The sequence below is a fragment of the Molothrus ater genome, chromosome 3 (assembly GCF_012460135.2).
Source record: "Molothrus ater isolate BHLD 08-10-18 breed brown headed cowbird chromosome 3, BPBGC_Mater_1.1, whole genome shotgun sequence".
NCBI classification, from domain to species: domain Eukaryota; kingdom Metazoa; phylum Chordata; class Aves; order Passeriformes; family Icteridae; genus Molothrus; species Molothrus ater.
In genome coordinates this window covers 17,651,992-17,669,619 of record NC_050480.2, presented here as the reverse complement: position 1 = coordinate 17,669,619, position 17,628 = coordinate 17,651,992, and the positions used below count along the sequence as shown (strand labels likewise).

General features: G+C 39.7%; 1 protein-coding gene across 5 annotated transcripts in view; it reads right to left on the bottom strand.

The window, feature by feature from the left end:
• The window catches only part of SUSD4 (sushi domain containing 4), a 73,765-nt gene that overhangs the window by 24,069 nt on the left and 32,068 nt on the right, over positions 1-17,628 (bottom strand). For 4 of the 5 annotated variants that reach the window (XM_036404598.2, XM_036404597.2, XM_036404600.2 and 1 more), the window contains one exon: positions 5,047-5,259. In XM_036404598.2, coding sequence (XP_036260491.1) covers positions 5,047-5,259 — 213 coding nt within the window. Of the gene's footprint in view, positions 1-5,046; positions 5,260-7,640; positions 7,740-17,628 lie in introns of all 5 variants that reach the window. The other variant, XM_036404601.2, reaches the window with a different exon arrangement.

The window sequence follows — 17,628 nt, the reverse complement described above, 5'->3', positions numbered from 1 at the left end:
TATTATTCCAAGGAACAGCTGTAGATGAGATCACTTTAATAGGGTAGATGTTGGCAGAGAACGGAGATAAGTTGCTCACTGCACTGTCCTCCACCTGCCACATCCTGGCTGACTTTGATAACAGGCTTATTACAAGCCCCAGCTAAACACCAGACCAATAGACCACAATATTACAGCTCTTTTTCCTGATGCCTTGCAAGCAAATGTTTTCCCATTGGCTAAATTCATATTTAGCACTTAGGCATAAACTGCAGTAGCCACCTCTCCACAAACAACTGGATTAGCTGGCACAAATTCTGCTTGGAAAAGCTAGAAGGAAGTGACTGAATTTTAAAATGTCCTGTCCTGAAAAATAAACTACTTTATTCTAAGTCCTTCTCAGCAAATCTGTGGAAGCTGCTAAACCATTTAAGGCAATATACAGTCTTTAACCAGCATCGAGCAGCAAAGGCTATGACTTACACTCCCTTCTGGCAGTTTTACATCATCTGCTTAAATCTACTGTGTGAGTATTAAAATGGGCCAGCCAAAAGGACACATTTGTTATCTTGCAGGGGCAGAAAGAGGTGGGGTAGAGCCAGCAGGCTCAACAGCCTGACAGGCACAAGAGTTCACCTTGCCCTAACTTTCATGAAGATTTGTACGTTAGGAACTCTTGGCTTTAGCAAACCAAGTGTGTCCCCCATCACAGAAGATTGGTCTGAAGAATAAAATTTGTTAAACAATATAGTTAGAGTGTTTTGCTCAGGTGCAAACCATGCAGAACCTCTCAGAACTGTTCCTTCCACCCCATGGGAAAGAAAGATCACCCTACCTCCTCCCAAGAGCACTTGGACCACAATAGCAACTGAGAAGGAAGGCATGACCTAGACAGCATGGAGATAGCCACACCATCCATGGGTACCAGCTGGCCTGGGATGGCTTGTATCTATTGCAGGTGAGCCCTTACCATCCAAAAATTATCCCTGGTCCATGCTAACCCAAGAAGATACTTGCAGGATTTACTTGGGAATACTGCCCTGATGGATGCTGGTCCAAACCATGTCAAGGACCTTTACAACACTGTAAGAGTGTGTACAATTGAAGAACTGCCCAATCCCTGCTCTGGCACTGTTTTGTTTGCTACCTGTATGTACATTCAAATGCAGAGGTCTGGTGCTCCTGTGTATCTTACTGTTGACAAGTTTCTGAATTAGCCTTGACTACATCAAGTCACACCACTGTCTGTGTGGTGTGGAATATCATGAAGAATTGGTTTGATGCAGGGAGAGCTCATCTACATTCTGTTCTCTTCAAAGTAAGCATTTAAGAGCAATATTGTCCCTTGTTTTTTTTACTAATGTTAAATCGATAGTACTGTGTTATTAGGATTGTTCTGTGGATGGCAAACATAGTGTTTTAGTGCATATTAAATAACCATTTCTTTCTATTGTCTTTGCTGGTATTTCAACAATGCAGAGAGATTTCACCTAAGATCTGTGGCCATTGAGCTGTGGCCTGGTTACAAATGTCACAGAGTGCTCATAATCAGGGTTAAGAATCAGCAAACACTGGGCAAGACAGATAAGAGATGGAAAAATAAAAATACTTCCGTCATCTCATAGACTCAGGGACAAAGGCAAAGCAAATGGAGGGCTAAATGTCCTACAGGAAAGCTGTAGCCAAACCATGTACTAGTCTACTACTTTCAATACAGGTTTATCATCCTTGTCAGTGGGAGAATGAGGCACTGAGAACATCTCCAAGGTGTTTGCCTGCAGAAGCACAGGGAGAGGAGGACACAGCTCTTTGCTTTGTTGCCATCTTCATGCAGACTGTAAATTTAGATTCAATCTCACAGGAAAGAGCTAGCATTTGTTCCAAGTAGGACAACAGCCTCAGCAGCCACATTATCACAGTGGGAGAAAATTAGATTAAAGTGTGAACAACATGACATACTGCTCTTAAACAGTAAATACAAAATTCCTACCTCAGAGGTTTGGTATTTATGTGCATAACTGTATTAGAGCTGATGAAAGGTACAGTCACATCATGCTGTAGATCAACATAAGAACGTAAGTCTAAGCATACAGATTTTTGACAGGGCATTTATTGGGCACCAAGTCATACAACTTCATTCTCGTCCTCACACTTAGAATCTCCCACCTCTTAACAAGACATGACAGATATAAAATAAAATCAAATCGATTGGGTGAAGAGCTCTAGGCAAACATATTAGATCTAAAATCAATTACATTCTGAAACAGGTTGCTTTGCTTCCTTTGGTAAATAGCATCCATTTGTGATTAGAAATTGTGCTAGTAAACACATAACAACAATTAAATGTACATAACATACAGACATAAAATTGTCCTTCTCTGAATCGAAACTCCTGTAGAGTAAATGAACTCCAAAGTACAGTGTTTTCAGTGTTCAAGCTCAGCTGGCACTGAGCTTGACTGACAATTAAATATGCTGGGATGAGAGGCATGTAGAGCATACCATAGCCCATGGAGCAGCCAGCCCCCGCCATAAATGGTAAGTGCAGCATAAAGTTTATTTCACCTTGGGATAGGTAACGATGCATGGGAAAACATCAACTTCTCCCTTCTCCAGCAGTTGCTAGAAATTTCAAATTTCTTTCTATATATCATTAAAGAACTTCTGCAATGAAAATTTTATGTATGTCATTAGACAGCTGAGAATCACAAACCCTGTTGTAATTCTCTCTTAACTCATATCCAGATGTGCCATGTTTCTACACTGTCTGCCTCTCTACCATGGCCCTCTCTCAATATTCTGCTCCCAGTGTGCAAAAGGATCAGTCTAAAAATCACTTAAGCCAGTGCCTAGACCTCATGGACTGCCACTGAGCCTTTGCTTAGTATTTCTTCTGAATCAGTGCTGCTATTATGCAATGGAAAGAAGAATTAATGCTGTAATCTAATACCTGAGGTATTATAATAATGTTAATCAGGGAAGTACTTAAGCACTTGATTCACTAAATCCTAAATCAGGGTCCTAATCTTTGGTCCAAGTAATAAGAAGCATTTTTGCATCTGCCTATTTTGAGCAAAGAACTTTTACAAGACTAATCACATAATTACAGTTATGTTCCAGCTTAAGTGCTTTGCTTGATCAGAGCATTGGCTAGCAATCTTTTTTAAGTGTTCTGTGCTGGAAAGTAATTATTATCTCTAAAGCAACTGTTGCCACATCATCCATCACATTCTCATCTTCCAATTTCTTTCTTTTTTGAAAACACCTGGTTTGAGTGTTGATCACACTGACATTAGTGGCAGTTCTGTTGCTGATGGCATTGTGATCAGAAACTTCCTCCACAGATTTCCACTGGGATGGAGGGAAGAAGTTTGAATATTTAATAAAGAACATTAATGCTTGTTTTAACAACTGCAGTGGATGATACAGGCAACATTTCAAAGATGCACATCAACCTTCCTAGCTTCCTGCTGTGCTTAAGGAAACAGAATTTCCAAGCATTAAAGCATTTTCTGGTAGTTCCAATAGCCAATTTAGACATAGGCTGCTGTCACGCTATATGTATTTTTTCTTAAATAACCATGAGATGAGAGACAAGGTCATTTATGAAAAGTGGCTGTCACAGAAGAGAGCACGATTTTCATACATAGTTATTTTTAAAGGCATCAGGTTATTTCTTTGACCCATGTGGCCATATGATGAGGTGCTGTTGGCACCCCTTTGCCTTTATTTCTAGACATCAGCTGTCTCCTGATGAGACGGCTCACAACTATGTCTCTCATGGCTCTGTAGCCCATGGCCTCAGACTTGTCCAGGAGAACATATTTAACCAAAATTTCTCCTGCCAACAGGCCAGCTGCCTGAAAGCCCATGCACTCCTTACCAGCTGCCTCTGGCTACTCGCTCCATTATCTCATGCATCACTTTCACACTGGCCACTGTTTAGGGTTGTTCCCTTCACATGCACCTCCTGAGTGTGGTCTTCCCAGGCTGTGCTTGTCCCTGTCATGTCACATCCCTGTCCTGGCACAGGATTCTCACACCTACCCCCTAGGATCACAAACAAGTACCTGCAGATTTTATAAAGGCTAAGTGATGCATGATCCTTTGCAGTAAGTTGTTTGTGAGCCACATAAATCTTCAACTACCTCTGAATAAAGTCCATGTATTTATTTTAAATGGTGAAAGGTAATCTGAAGTAGAATTTATCTTGCTCCAACATGAAGACAACGAGGCAATGACTAATGTCTTCAGTGGAGAAGTCACAACACTAAAATGTAAACACTTTATTTAACCAACACTTTTCATGTCTGTTGACTTTAATAGCTCTGTTGACCAAAAATAAATCAACAACAAGGACAGGTTATATCTTTAATATACTTGGTGAAATAAATAATTTGTGCTGCTTGGGTGTACTTTGGCCAAAATTTACAGTTATAAAATTCAAATCAATCCTGCCTCTAAGACCTAGAAGAAGAAAGCAATGAAACATCCTAAGTATTTAAAACCAAATACAATTTCAAATATACAATAAAAATAAATTGGTTATGCCATAATTGTCTGAATTACCTCAGAGTAAACTTCTACCCTGGCTTTAAACTTTTGCAGTCTCTGTGTATTCGATTTTGCGACTTGACTCATGCATACATCACCAAATACTATTATTTAAAATTCCTGATTAGCAGGAGCAGTAGCATTGGAAATTGATTGTATTTTTCTAGTAAAATATTGCAGAAAGGAATATTAAGTGGGCAGCTTTAATAAATAGTTACAGTGAATTTACAATGGAGGTTGTTTTTCCTCTCTGCATCTATTTGTAGCTAGTTAAAAAGGGAGGTTAAATTCTATTTTCACATTTCTTTATGTTCCTTTCAATACACACAGCTTCTCGTGGTACAAATTTAACTGACAAAGGAGGATTATGGATGGAAAATTAAAGTGTGTATCCAACAAGACACAGTGAAATGGACTCCAGCCTGTTGTGTTTTGTCCAGAGATAGACAGACATGGTACATGGACAAGTGAGAAGAACTGATGTGGCGAACAGCTTGAAGAAAACTAACTTACCTTCTTGTAGGCACACAGGTTTATCACTGGGTTTCCAGCTCAGGGAGCCATTAAAGTGTCTCACACAAAGTTTTTTGGAAGTACCATTGAGCCTATATCCTTCTTGGCAATGGAACCGGACCACCACACTTTCAAAGAAAACACCTGCATTGGGCATCTTGTAGCCATGTTCAGGAGCCCCAGGATCAGCACATGCTTGTAGGTCATCAAACCCTGTGTCAGACAAAGATACAATCCAGCTGTGCTCATTTACTTCTCATGCTTTTTCTATCTTTATCCATTATCTTCACAAGGACCTTGTACCTTCCATATTGACCACTAGCAACCCTGCTTGGATACCAGGTACTCCAGGGTTGGAGACGACCCACCCCCAGCTGAAATGCTCAGGTGACAGAAGTACTCCTGTCTTTTCATGCAGCAAGTAGCTGCATGAAGCAAAAGTCAACAACACTCCTTGGTAGCTGCCCTGGATAAAAATAAAGCACTTGACCCAGCCTACCAGTGGGGATTGCTCAGTAATGTGTCTGTAATTACTTCTGGGGACTATGGGAATTTGGAGGCTTCATGCAGTCACTGGTAAGAATAATAATGTGTCAGAACCAGAGAGGAAGAGGAAATAAGGAGGCATGAAACTTAACTGCCATCCAAAGACACAGTAATTGAAATAGGAGAATTGCTAAGTACAGTGAGATTTCAAGATGGGAGAGAGATCTGCCACAGGGGAAAGGGACACTGTGACGTTAGATGAATGTGACCCTCTTATCTCTTTGGCTTGGTGACCCTACCACACTTTCCACACACTGTCATGGGAGTGCTGTTTTACTCCATTAACACCAGAAGGGAATTTGTAAAGTCCTTTACCTTTACAAAATTAACTGTAAAATAACAAACTAAACCCCAACAGTTGCAATCAATAAATGTGACTGTTTATCACTTTCTCAAACTCATTTCAATGCCATTTGCATAAGTGGAAGCTTTTTTTACTGCAAAGCAGCAAAGGTTTAGTGCAGCAGTGAACAAGGGCTGCATACAGAAAGAGCAAATAGCTTTGGAACAGGAACAGCAGGGGGGCAATTAATGCTGACAGGAGGGATGCCTGGAAAATGTGAAAATCGTTGGATGGTAATTTTAATGTTTTGATTTTAAAAGAATTGTATCAGACATCCTCAGCTACTTCCTGCATAATAAGAATCAGATGCCTCCACAGTGCAGTCAGAGAGAAGGAAGATATTACAGTAAAGGACTTTTTGAAATAAATCTCCATTTCCCGAAGCTAAATCATTCCCTCTGCGAAGGGCTCATTGTGACGCTGTGGCAGCCAAATGGAGAGCACTAAAAGTGATGAAGGGCTCTTGCATTTGAGCACTGAATGTCTCTGCTCAGTCCCCTAGCTGACAGGTGCTAGTGAAGAAGCAGGAGGCCTACATCAAGCCACTTGTGTCCTATGTCCCGTCACCTGTTCCTGTGAGCAGAGACAGGACACACTGTGGAGTCACCAGGGTGGATTGCACATTCCTGGATTTCTAGATCCTGTGCTGAACTCCCCAACTAGGCTACAATTCCCAGGAGGTGATGTGATGGACAGAACCCAGCCCAAATTCCATGACCAACAGCCACCCTGCACCCCTCTGCAGTGCTCCAACACCCATGGATCTCCCTCTCCACTTCCCCAGCATCCCCTCCCCTGGCTGAAACAGCACAAGAGCAGCAAAGCAGCTGCTCTTGAGCAGCTTCACTCCTCCTCCAGTGCAGTTCATTCTGGGAATTGAAGCATCAGTGCAGCGACCAAGTAAAACACATCCCTGAATTCCACCCACGCCTGCTCATCTGCCTCAGCTCAAGTCCTCCAGTGTAAATCACCCCAGACTCTGTCATTTGCCAATGGGATGAACAAGGAGAAGCACAGTCATTATGATCATGGAATTACACGCTGTAGGCAATACTTATTAACAGAGAAAGGCTGTCCATTTTTACTGGAGATTAAAAAGAAGCTTCTTATGCTCCAGACAGCAAGCTCACGTCCTTTAATAATGTCAGTGAAGATCTTAATTATTTCTCATTAAACCAAGGGATAACATGACATTTAGATCAATTTTGTTACTTCAGTAATCTCGGAATTTGCAGTCAGGTGAGGAATACTGTAACTCACCTTGAGATATATGTCCTTTCTCACTAGCTGCATCAGGGAAAAGTACACTGCTGCCTACTACTTTGCCTCTGCAACAACACAGGAAAAGGAAAGGTGCTGAGGTCACACACAATTTGCCTGGTAAAAAAAATGAGCCAAGCTCATTTCTCAGTTTTCATACAGTCAAATATGCAAAGTTAGAGACTTTTATGCTTGTCAGCACAAAACCAAACATGGAAGGCAAGAATGTTTTCTTCCCTAGAGCAGGCTAATTCTGTGACCCTACTGCCACTTTTCTGGTGACCCTTCACAAGCAAAGATTTCCATTCTTCCTTGAAATCCTTTTGCAGTGTGTGGGTCTCTCAGGTTCTTTTTGTTGAGTGCGGTTAGCAAGCAGACAAATCTATCCCCAAGGGGAATTCCCAAGTAGAAACTGGAACACGAATGGGAAAATTGAATTATGCACCCTCTGGTTTCTACAGAGCCAGTAGCCAGCTGTTACTCAGTTACTGCGTAAGAGATGACACACGGACTCAGCAGAGGATCGCCACTTCCTGGCTTGTTCCTGAAACAAGGAAGAAGGAAAAAGTCTCAGGGAAGAGCCAATTAGGCAGATGGCACACACAATACAGTAGCATCTCATGGTAAAGCCATGAAGGCAAAGCAAATAAATCCCTAAGCCCATCTTAGCTCCATAGATAGGAACAGTAGATGTGGCTCAAATCAAAGTCCTGCTGGAAACAGTGGAAGGCACCTGGATGTCAAGCTTCAATATGAAAGTGTAGATGATCCAGGCACAAAGCAGAGAAGGTAGGGCTGTGCTGGGGCTGGGAAGAAGGAGGTATGAGGAAGGTATGGGAAGGCTGCCCCTGTGCTGAGGATCTCCCAGCACACAACAGGCACTGCAGGTGTTCCAAAGGGGCAATTGCCACCATCCAGAGAATCCAGGAACTGCTCTGATTTTCACCAGGCCTGCTCCTCTCTTGCACAAGAGCTGTGGTGAAGTTTCAACAGCTTATTTAGCAGACAACTAAGTCCATCAGTCTTTTCCAATTTAAGTATAAACTTTCTGGTACAGTATTCAAGAACAATAATGCTCAAACATCCCTGAGAATTGCCATCTTCCATTTCTTCCTAATAATAGCAGAATTAGACCCTTTACATAATAATTCTATCCATACAATCTCATCTAGTTAAGCTCCACCCTATCAAAAAATTTTAAATATATGTCTTCAATGAGATACAGATACAGCTTGGTAATTTTTTTTCTCACAATCTTTTCTTTCTTTTCTTTTTCCAAACTATGCATTTAAGAGCAGCTACTCCCAAGTTGTGACACAGTAACTTTCTAATGGTAGGAGTAATCGTACATTATAGATGAGATGCTATAGCCATCTTATGCTCTAATCCCTTTAGAACCTGATGAAAAAAGCCAAAAATCTTCTCAGCCAGAGCCGTCATATAGGTCTTTGGAAGAGAAAGCCAATCTTTCGGCTATAATAAAAAGCTGCTATCCATCAGGTAAAAGATATATCAGATAAGATAGAAAGTAACTCAGAACTACAATGGATTCTTTCTTGACAAACCCTTCAATGAGTCTTTGGGGAAAAGAAGATTACTGGGCTTTTTCTCATGGTTAAAAGGAGGGAAGGGGAAATCATCATCACTACCTACTAGTAAAAATTATACAACACACTTCTTAAATAAAGAAGTAAACTTTCAAGTTGCCTATATAGTAAAAATTTAGTAAGGCCAGCAGCCATCATAATCAATACTACATCATTAGCAGCAACTTTATGGAATGCTATTGCATGGCTTTAAATCCCTAAAGTAAACACTACACAATTACTGCTGGAACTGACTATTTCAGTAATCAAAATAGGTTAATATTTGGTCCAAGTCGCAGACTTTCTGTATCGCAGTACCTTTAAGGGACATTGTGTAAAATATCATGGACAATAATGTCTTCTTGGCAAGATTAATGAGCACATAAGGTCATCATCATCAACAAAGCATGCAGTTGATACAGAATATATTTTGGGTTTGGTATTTACCAATTTACCACATTTCTACTCTTGGACCAACCAGAAAATAGCAATGCTCTTGATTTGGATAACCCTCAATCAGATTATATGGTGCTTACTTTACCTAAATTTCTTGGTATTGTCAGTCAGGTAAAATAATGTAAAATTAATGAGAAGACTGAAAAATAGCAACGTCCTCCTTGGGGTATAAAATGAACCATTGTAAATAACTTGATCAAATTGCTCCTAGAATTCTGCATTGTACATTCTCAAACTTAAAATTATTCATCTCATCCCCAATGAAAAGCCTGAAAAGTTGGAATCCAGGGGAACATTACATATGTGTGATGACAAGAAATCGTGACAGCCACAACTGAGCTTCAGACATGCTTAAAAAAAGGCAGGAGGAAGAGCCCCTCAGTTCAACCCATAAATCTATTTTTCTCTGTTTCTTTTTCTCAGTTTCATGTTTTGTTTTCCTTGTTTCACCTCTTCTCTCACCTCTGTATCTTACAGCTCCTTGTAAATTCATGGTGCTGGCAAGGTGATTTCTAATCTAGATTTGATGGACTTCTTTGCCTCTAAAGCTGCTATAAAACATTTCACTTACACACTGATGATCCATGTGAGCTCAGAACTGGCTTCACTCATTCTTAAACAGAGGCATCACTCTCATTCCATTTTGTTATATACACCCAGTGAATGAAAAGTGATGTATAATGTGCAATAATATTCAAGATAGAGAGTATTTTCAGTGTTTGTCTTCAGCAGGATGGAGAATGGGCTTCTTGTACATCAACACCTGCATTTTGGTTCACTAAATCTGTCTCAACTAGAAGCAAGGGGAAGCAGAGGCTTCACAGACTCTGGCAGGACCAGACTGCCTGCACACACATTTTAGAAGGAGTCTGTAAACACTGCAGGAGCAGGTTATCTTAGGCCAGCTCTCAATAAAAAGCCATTCTGGGACTAAAACAGAAGAGCCACAAGTGCAAACATGATAAGGGCTTGCTTGTCTTGTACAAAGGAAAAGTTGTTTTCATCCCTTCAGGAGTTTCTGCCCTGTTTCTGTGAAAGCCATGCAGTCACAGCGTTGTGTGCCTCTGGCTGTTTATGCTTCCTTGCTGCTGCTGATGTTAATTGAACTATCCATGTACCCTAGGAACAAGAAAAGGAAGGATGTGCTTCAATTAGCATCTAGACTTGGAAGTGAAATTTAATTATAAAGCTATGATTTCATTAGTGAAATGCCTGCTAAAATTTAAACTCTCCTTAATCCCTGAAAGGTCAGTAATGCTTAAGCTTCCCTGAGACTTCAGCAGCTTTGCAAAGCCCTGCCCTGTTCAGGATGTGAATCACAGCCTCCCTTGCTACCCTTGCAGAACACGCTCCCAGCTCCCAGCATGGCTCCATATCCCTCCTCACTGGGCTAAGCCTTACCCAGGGCAGAATAACAAGCCACTGGAAGAGACAGAGAAGCTCAAATTACTTTGTAGGAGAAACAGAACAGCAAAAAAGACCTCCAAGTGCAGGTATTTTGCTTAAGTCACAAGCTGATCTATCAAATCAAAAACACCATTAAGCTACTTACAACACAACATCCTTCTTATAACACACGAGCTTCATAGCAGAAAAAAAGAAAATCAGTGTGTAATGCAGCTCCTGAGCACCAAATTGACCCATCTGCAGTAATAAATGAACATGCAAGTCCTGCATGAAGGGCAGCAGACTCCAAGAGAGGCAATTGGTCATTCAAAAGGCTGAAAGGTTCACTCATTTGCAGTTCTTCATTTTTCTAATATTTCATCTTCTCCCACAACCCCGGCCTCCCACCTGTGTTCTCCATCCTCCTTCACCACAACCCACTGTCAGCCAACACCCGACCTGCCCTTGCACTCTCCTAGAAGATCACTGTGATCCCAAATCTTGCCCACCACTATGCCCACCACCTCTCTCTCTCTCTCCTCTTCTCAATGGGGCCTTGGAAAGGAACAGACAAAGATGCTCGTAAGGGCAATGATCAGTTCAACCTTAAAATCCCTACTCAAGTATGACAAGTCCCTGGGCATTTTTGTGCTAAAACAAACTGATATCTCCCTAGAAAGCCCAAGAATTGTTGCTCCCTCCAGAGAGGGTACAGGGGATGGAATGTGAGGAGCCACAAGCAGGACAAAATGGATCTTCTAGGAGCCACCCAGGAACTGCTTCTGCCTGGGAATATCACCAGGGAGAAAGAAGCACAAGCTGCAATGTCAGCAGGGCAGGTTCATAGGCCCTGCATAGATGACTGCAGATGTAATAACAGCATCTTTCTTTCAGGGATCATGCCACCAATTAGTTACTCCAATTACCATTCAACACTCACAGCTGACAGCACATCCCAGCTGGTGCCTGACCGTGTCAGGCAGCAGGGAACAAGCTGAATTTCCTACCCATAGAAACCCTCACCAGTTTGAATTTTGGATGTGAACCTCGATGCAGGATTCTTTTATTGCCTGGACATTAGGCTAATACACACAGAAAAACCATTTAAAATTGCTGGAAAAAGGAGGTGGTTCAGAATACAATCAGCAAAGCACTTCAGTAAACCCACAGCAAACTAAAAAAAAAGCATTTGTTTCTTTTGGAGAAAGAGTTTCTTCTAATTTATATGTTAAACAGCACAGGCTTATCCCTTTAATCACAACTTCTCACACTTAATATAGTTGTGCTATCTTTGTAAATAAGCCATTTCATTTATAATGCAAGAAGCACTTGTTGGATTACAAAAGCCTGGGAGTAACAAGTCTGACTGCATAATTTATGAACCCTTATGAAATGTCATACGCTGCTCTGTGATCCTCTGAACTTGCCATCACTTAAATGAAAAACAAGAGGCAGAAAGCAAATGTACTGCTGGTTCTGCTGACAGAGCTCACATCTTCTGTGTTTTTGTTACAGAAAGTTACCATGGCTATTGTGGGATATGATTCAGGGTGAATAAAAACCCATTTACCACACAATAAATCCCACAACCTTCTCCCAGCTACTAAACTCTTAAACTGGATATTTATTTTTCCAACAAAGCCATTGAAAATTATTAAACTGGTACTCTGAGGCCTAGATTGGGGTGAGCTCAAATCAAGTATTAGGCAGAAATAATTAAAAACCTGAAGGCAAAGTTTGGTCAGCTTTCTGCAAATATAGAGTGAATATTTTCTGAATCTCCATTTATCCAGTTAATTCAGTTTAATGACTAGTTTTATTCAAGCTGCAAACTCCACAAGAAATGAAAAAAGGTATAAAACCAGAGAAGTTTTTTCCTATTCTGTAAAAAAGAAGCATGTGAGAATAAATGACATCTTCAATTTCCAATAATATTTCATGTTTCTAAGTTAATTTCAAATAAAAAATGTGCTTAAATAAGCTTATCTGTGTGCATATTTATTATCCTTAAGGTAATTTAAACTACTTTAAAGTGGTTCTTCTTGGAAATGGTAGTTCCACATTTCTTATCAGAACCTTGAATATCTATGAATTCTAATTTCTATCTATTTTATTTATTCTAGTTTCTATTTCATTTACTTATTCTAATTTCTATCTATAAAAAATTGTAAACATGGTTTGAAAAGGATGACTAATTTTTTAAACAATTCAGTTTTAAGAAACAATCAAACACCACCTTTTACCATAAGAAAAAACAAGAATGCAGTAAAGGCTCTCTATATGCTTCAGTAAATGGGCAAATACCTAACACATCCTCCTCTTCATTTTGCTGATAAGGCACTGTAATAAAGATGATATTTGCCAATGTGTGCTTTTGGATGGTGACCCATAAGCATCATCATAAGGAATTAAATATGTACAAATCCAGACTATAAAATATTAATACATCACTTATGCCAAGATTTTCTTTTTACTGATTTAAATGAAAAAGTGAGCTCATTACTTGGATTTAAACCAACCAACCCCATTTCTGTTTTCATCCTCAGATGTAACATTTTATATATTAGATGTCGTAGGATTTCATTAGAGTTGCAATACTGTTAATGTGGGAATCCAGCCTTAGGTCACTAAACTGGATCAATAACAGCATAGAAAGCTACTAATAAAAATGTGACAAATAAAACAATAGACCCATAATTTCAAGCATGTTATGGGCCTGCTGTGTTTTTCAAAAAGCAGTATCTAAGTATTGTTGTTTATCTGTCCTATATACTTAGCACTCTGGAAAAAATTAATTACCATGAGTTAGTTTAAACAGTCAGTCTAGACAGGCAACCCTTAGGAAATATACAAAAAAAACCCCATAAAAAATGAATCATGAGCTAGTAACTATAGTAATACTTCTTCTAGACCAATAGCATATAATATTATTCATCACAGCAAATCCAAAGTGATGAAATGTCACACTGTTCTGCAGAGATCCTTGTTTCTGTAAGATGCAGGAATCAAATACTCAAGGGTATGAGTTGGGGTGTTGATATTTATGCTTTCAACAGCTACAGGCTTCCCTAGATAACACTATATTTTTACTGTATACCACAGTATGGTAATCCAACAATTTTTTTGCTTTTCAGCTGTGCTGTATAAATCAATTTTATACTTTCCCAAGACCAGGCCGAGCTGGATATGGGGACAATCAGGATTAATGTGTGAATATTGTAATATTAAACTTTTAAATGAAGTGCACACTAGAGAAGACTGAGAGACAGGGGATTTAGAAAACTGGTACATACTAAAACAGGAGAGCTGACAGACACTGTTTCCAGCTTTTGCACTGATTCCTTATCACTATCCTCTTATGCTTCTGGGTACTCTGACAGCTCTTATGCCCTACAGTAATTTTTCTCTATATGTACCTACCCATGAAACCATGGCCTTTGCTCTTAAATGGGGACCTCATCACAGCCATCCATTTTTTATTAATCTTTTCCTCTGCATATGTTTTACTTGCTGATACTTATTCACTTAGCCTTGCACAGTTGGGATATTATTTACCTACAGGTCTAGGAGATGTAAAAGAAGACGAGGTGGCTTAGTGGGTTCACCAGGTATTTTCCACATGAGAACTTGCATTGCACTCCAACAATTGCTTCAGATCACCCTGCAAAGCATTTCTATTTTATTCTAAGTAAAGCTTTTAGAAAGTAAGTAGATAATATCCATTGCAAAAAAAAAATAATACCCTTATTGATTTTGGTCCTAATCTGAACCTAAGGAGAACTGATTTTCTTCTATATTGAAAAGTTCCTGTATGTCTTCTGTGCTCTGCTAGTACTGTTAGCATAAACCACAGGTTTTACTCCATTTCTCTTCATGAGAATGCATTTTCTGAAGAAAAATGGAACATAATCATCTTGCTCTTTTCCAAGTATGTGATAAATCCCAAAATTGTACAGAAGGGTAGCAGGAGTCTGGTTGGGCACTAGCAATGAAGTATTGTCATCACATCCAAACACTTTTAACTTAAAATACTCATTTATAAGTGCTCTGTCCTTGAGTTGTTCTGTCCACCCTGAGAAGACTGGAAAAATCAGTGGGAGGTTAAGATAATGCAGATGCATTTTTCTTCTCTTTTTTTTTGATTCATAATGGTGTTATACTTAACCCTCATGTGCCCATTTTCCTCATGAAGTCCTTCCAAGGAACTCCCAGCTGATAGAAGGTAATGGGAGGCTGCTCACAGAATCAGAACAAGCAACTCAGAGCAAAGTCACAGAAGAGCCAGTGAACCAGATGGAAACATTTATAATTAAAATGCTGTGCAGCTCCACAGGCACCATGTTAAACCCCCTAAAAAAATTCCAGAAAAATGTCAATGACAAATTCCACTGGCACACTCAATTTTTGTGTCACCACCAAAAAATCACTGGTGTACAAAGTCTCCTCTGGTCCATCACTTCCCCTTTCAATACAATCTTTTTACCCTCTAGTGAGTTTTCTATCAATTCCCCAATTCTTCTGTGAACCCAAATCTTCACAAATACTTTCCCTAGTAGCAGTTTACAAAAGCCAAGGTGGACAATATCTGCTAAATTTTTCATCCTTGGGAAACCAGCTGTTTTCTCAGGAGAGTAACAGATTATTCTGACACAAGCTTTCTTTTAATACAGCTATGCTTTATTTTATATCATACCTCCAATATTTTTAACCTCACTGCCTTAAAACAACTCTAAAATCACAAATTTCTGAAGTGAGAGAACCAAGTCCCTGATTGCCAGATCCTGTGGTTTTCTTTCTTTTTTTTTCCTTTAATCTGTGAATATGACAGATAGTGTCTTAGGGAGATACTGGAAGTTGCTTCATTTCAGTTCTCTGGCAGTGAACTTAGGCAGAAGAGGAGGAAGCTGAGGACAGAAGTGAAACCAAAGGAACTGGATCAGGAACAGCAGGAGATACTTGGCAAAGGAGATACTTACAAAACTGGGATGTAGGGACACACAAAAATATGTTAGCCTGGAAGGTGACTGACAGCTTTTGGACAGTTTGGATGGTAATACTACTAGCAGGTCAGACAGAAGGAGATGGGAACACAAGAAGCAGCCCAATAGGGTTCCTAGAAAGTTAAAACATGGAACTGGAGAGGGACAAGAGGGAAGAGAGGGAAAGAGCCTCAGTTACAGGCAACAGAGATGGGCAGTGCCTCACAGGACAGCTTTGGAGGCTGGTGACACATTGTGAGAGCCTCCTCAAAGGTTAATGGCCTACCCTTTTGTATCAGAAAAACCTGATTTTTTTTTATTTTATTTTCTGATGACACCTCCAAAACATACAGACTCTGTAAGGTACTCAGCCTTGACAACATTTGACACTGTTGAGACAGGGGCAGAAATACTCCAGTCTTCAGGTGGATCAGAAGGCAAAAGAATAATATTTTTTTTTATTTAGCAAGAAGTTGCAAACTTTATAGTCTCACTCGCTAAGTGGGACCTGATTGGTCTCAAAGTAGAAACATCTCACATTATTGGTGACTATGAATAGCACACTGTGGAGAACCAAAACTTTAAACAATGGTTACAGAAAGAGAGATGATAATTGTTTGAATTCTTTCATCTAAGATTCCCAGGCTCAGCCTGGGATAAATTGTCTCTGTTCTTTCTTCAACTGAACTGAGAATATCCACAAACACTGAAGTCGAAATGGTCAGATCAAGTCTTGTACAATTTATGTAATGTATACACATCATTATTAGTCAGCTAAAAGATTGAGAGTTAGGGTATTCTTGTGTATGGGTAATAGGTATTGCTAAACTACCTGATGCTTAAAATATTTTCATAAAAGCCAATCTGAAAATCACATATGCTAGTTAAATGTAAAGATTATGGTCTTTTGTTCTTCAGAAAGCATTTATGTCCCTGCTTTTCATGAAAATAGGTTCTCATCATTTTGAAGAAACAGAGGAAGAATAAGCTGTTATGAAATTGTTATAGTACTGTAAGTTGATTAACTGGGAACTAGGAAAAAATCTAGAGCTAGTGAAGGGATAGTTCTTTGTTCTTATTCAAGGGACAGGAGTTTTAACCATATACACAAGAAATTTATTTGAGACTTATTTTTCTTAATAGATATTCATTCGAGGATTTCTGCAGCCTCTCTTTTTCCAGACTGTTAGATAGTTCTTTTCAGAACAACAGCTGCAGCAAACCTAGTTAAAATAAAGAGCAGGCAGCACACAGATCCATACATATGCTTTGATGCTTTGTGAGAAACAGGCAGCATATCCAGATTTATATGTGTGCCAGTCTCCTAGGACATCATAATTGTGTTTGTTCTTTTAATAACTTTAGGCTCCAGTGATCAGAATAAAAATTCTATGCTGAAGCTAATGCTTCATCCTTAGTTCACCTCACTACCCTAAATTATATAGTAAGCAGACTTAAATAAATGCTGGAGTCTGGCTCCTTCCTTACAGCAGGCTCCAGCCACACATAATATGTTGCCTGATTTAATTCAGGGTCTCTCTCTTCAAATCTTACTTTGTTTTTACAAAACATTTGGCTCAGCCATTTCTTTCCGTGCACAGCTTTTCTGAGCCCGCCTTCCAGCATGCGGGGAATTGCAGTCTCTCTGACAGGAGCAGCACATCAAGCTTCCTGACTTGCAAGAGCAGTTGGGTTATTTAGACAATCTTATTCTTCCTAATTATTATATCTACACTTTACATTTACAACCTCTTCCTATAAACGTACCCCAAATAACTGAGTTAATTGAGCAGCTTATTAAGCAGGCATGGCCTTCCAGCAGCTATTGTGACTACAGCATGCCAGTCGTAATCTAATGATTACATATGATTTTTTAATTTCTAGAACCAGACTGTAATGAAAACAGACTTACAGATTACCAGTATCTATGAGGGGCATTGAGACAAACAGAGGTCATAAACAGCACAGGCTAATGGGACAGTGGTGGGCAGAAAGCCAAACCCCACTCAGTCAGTGCTTAGTCAGT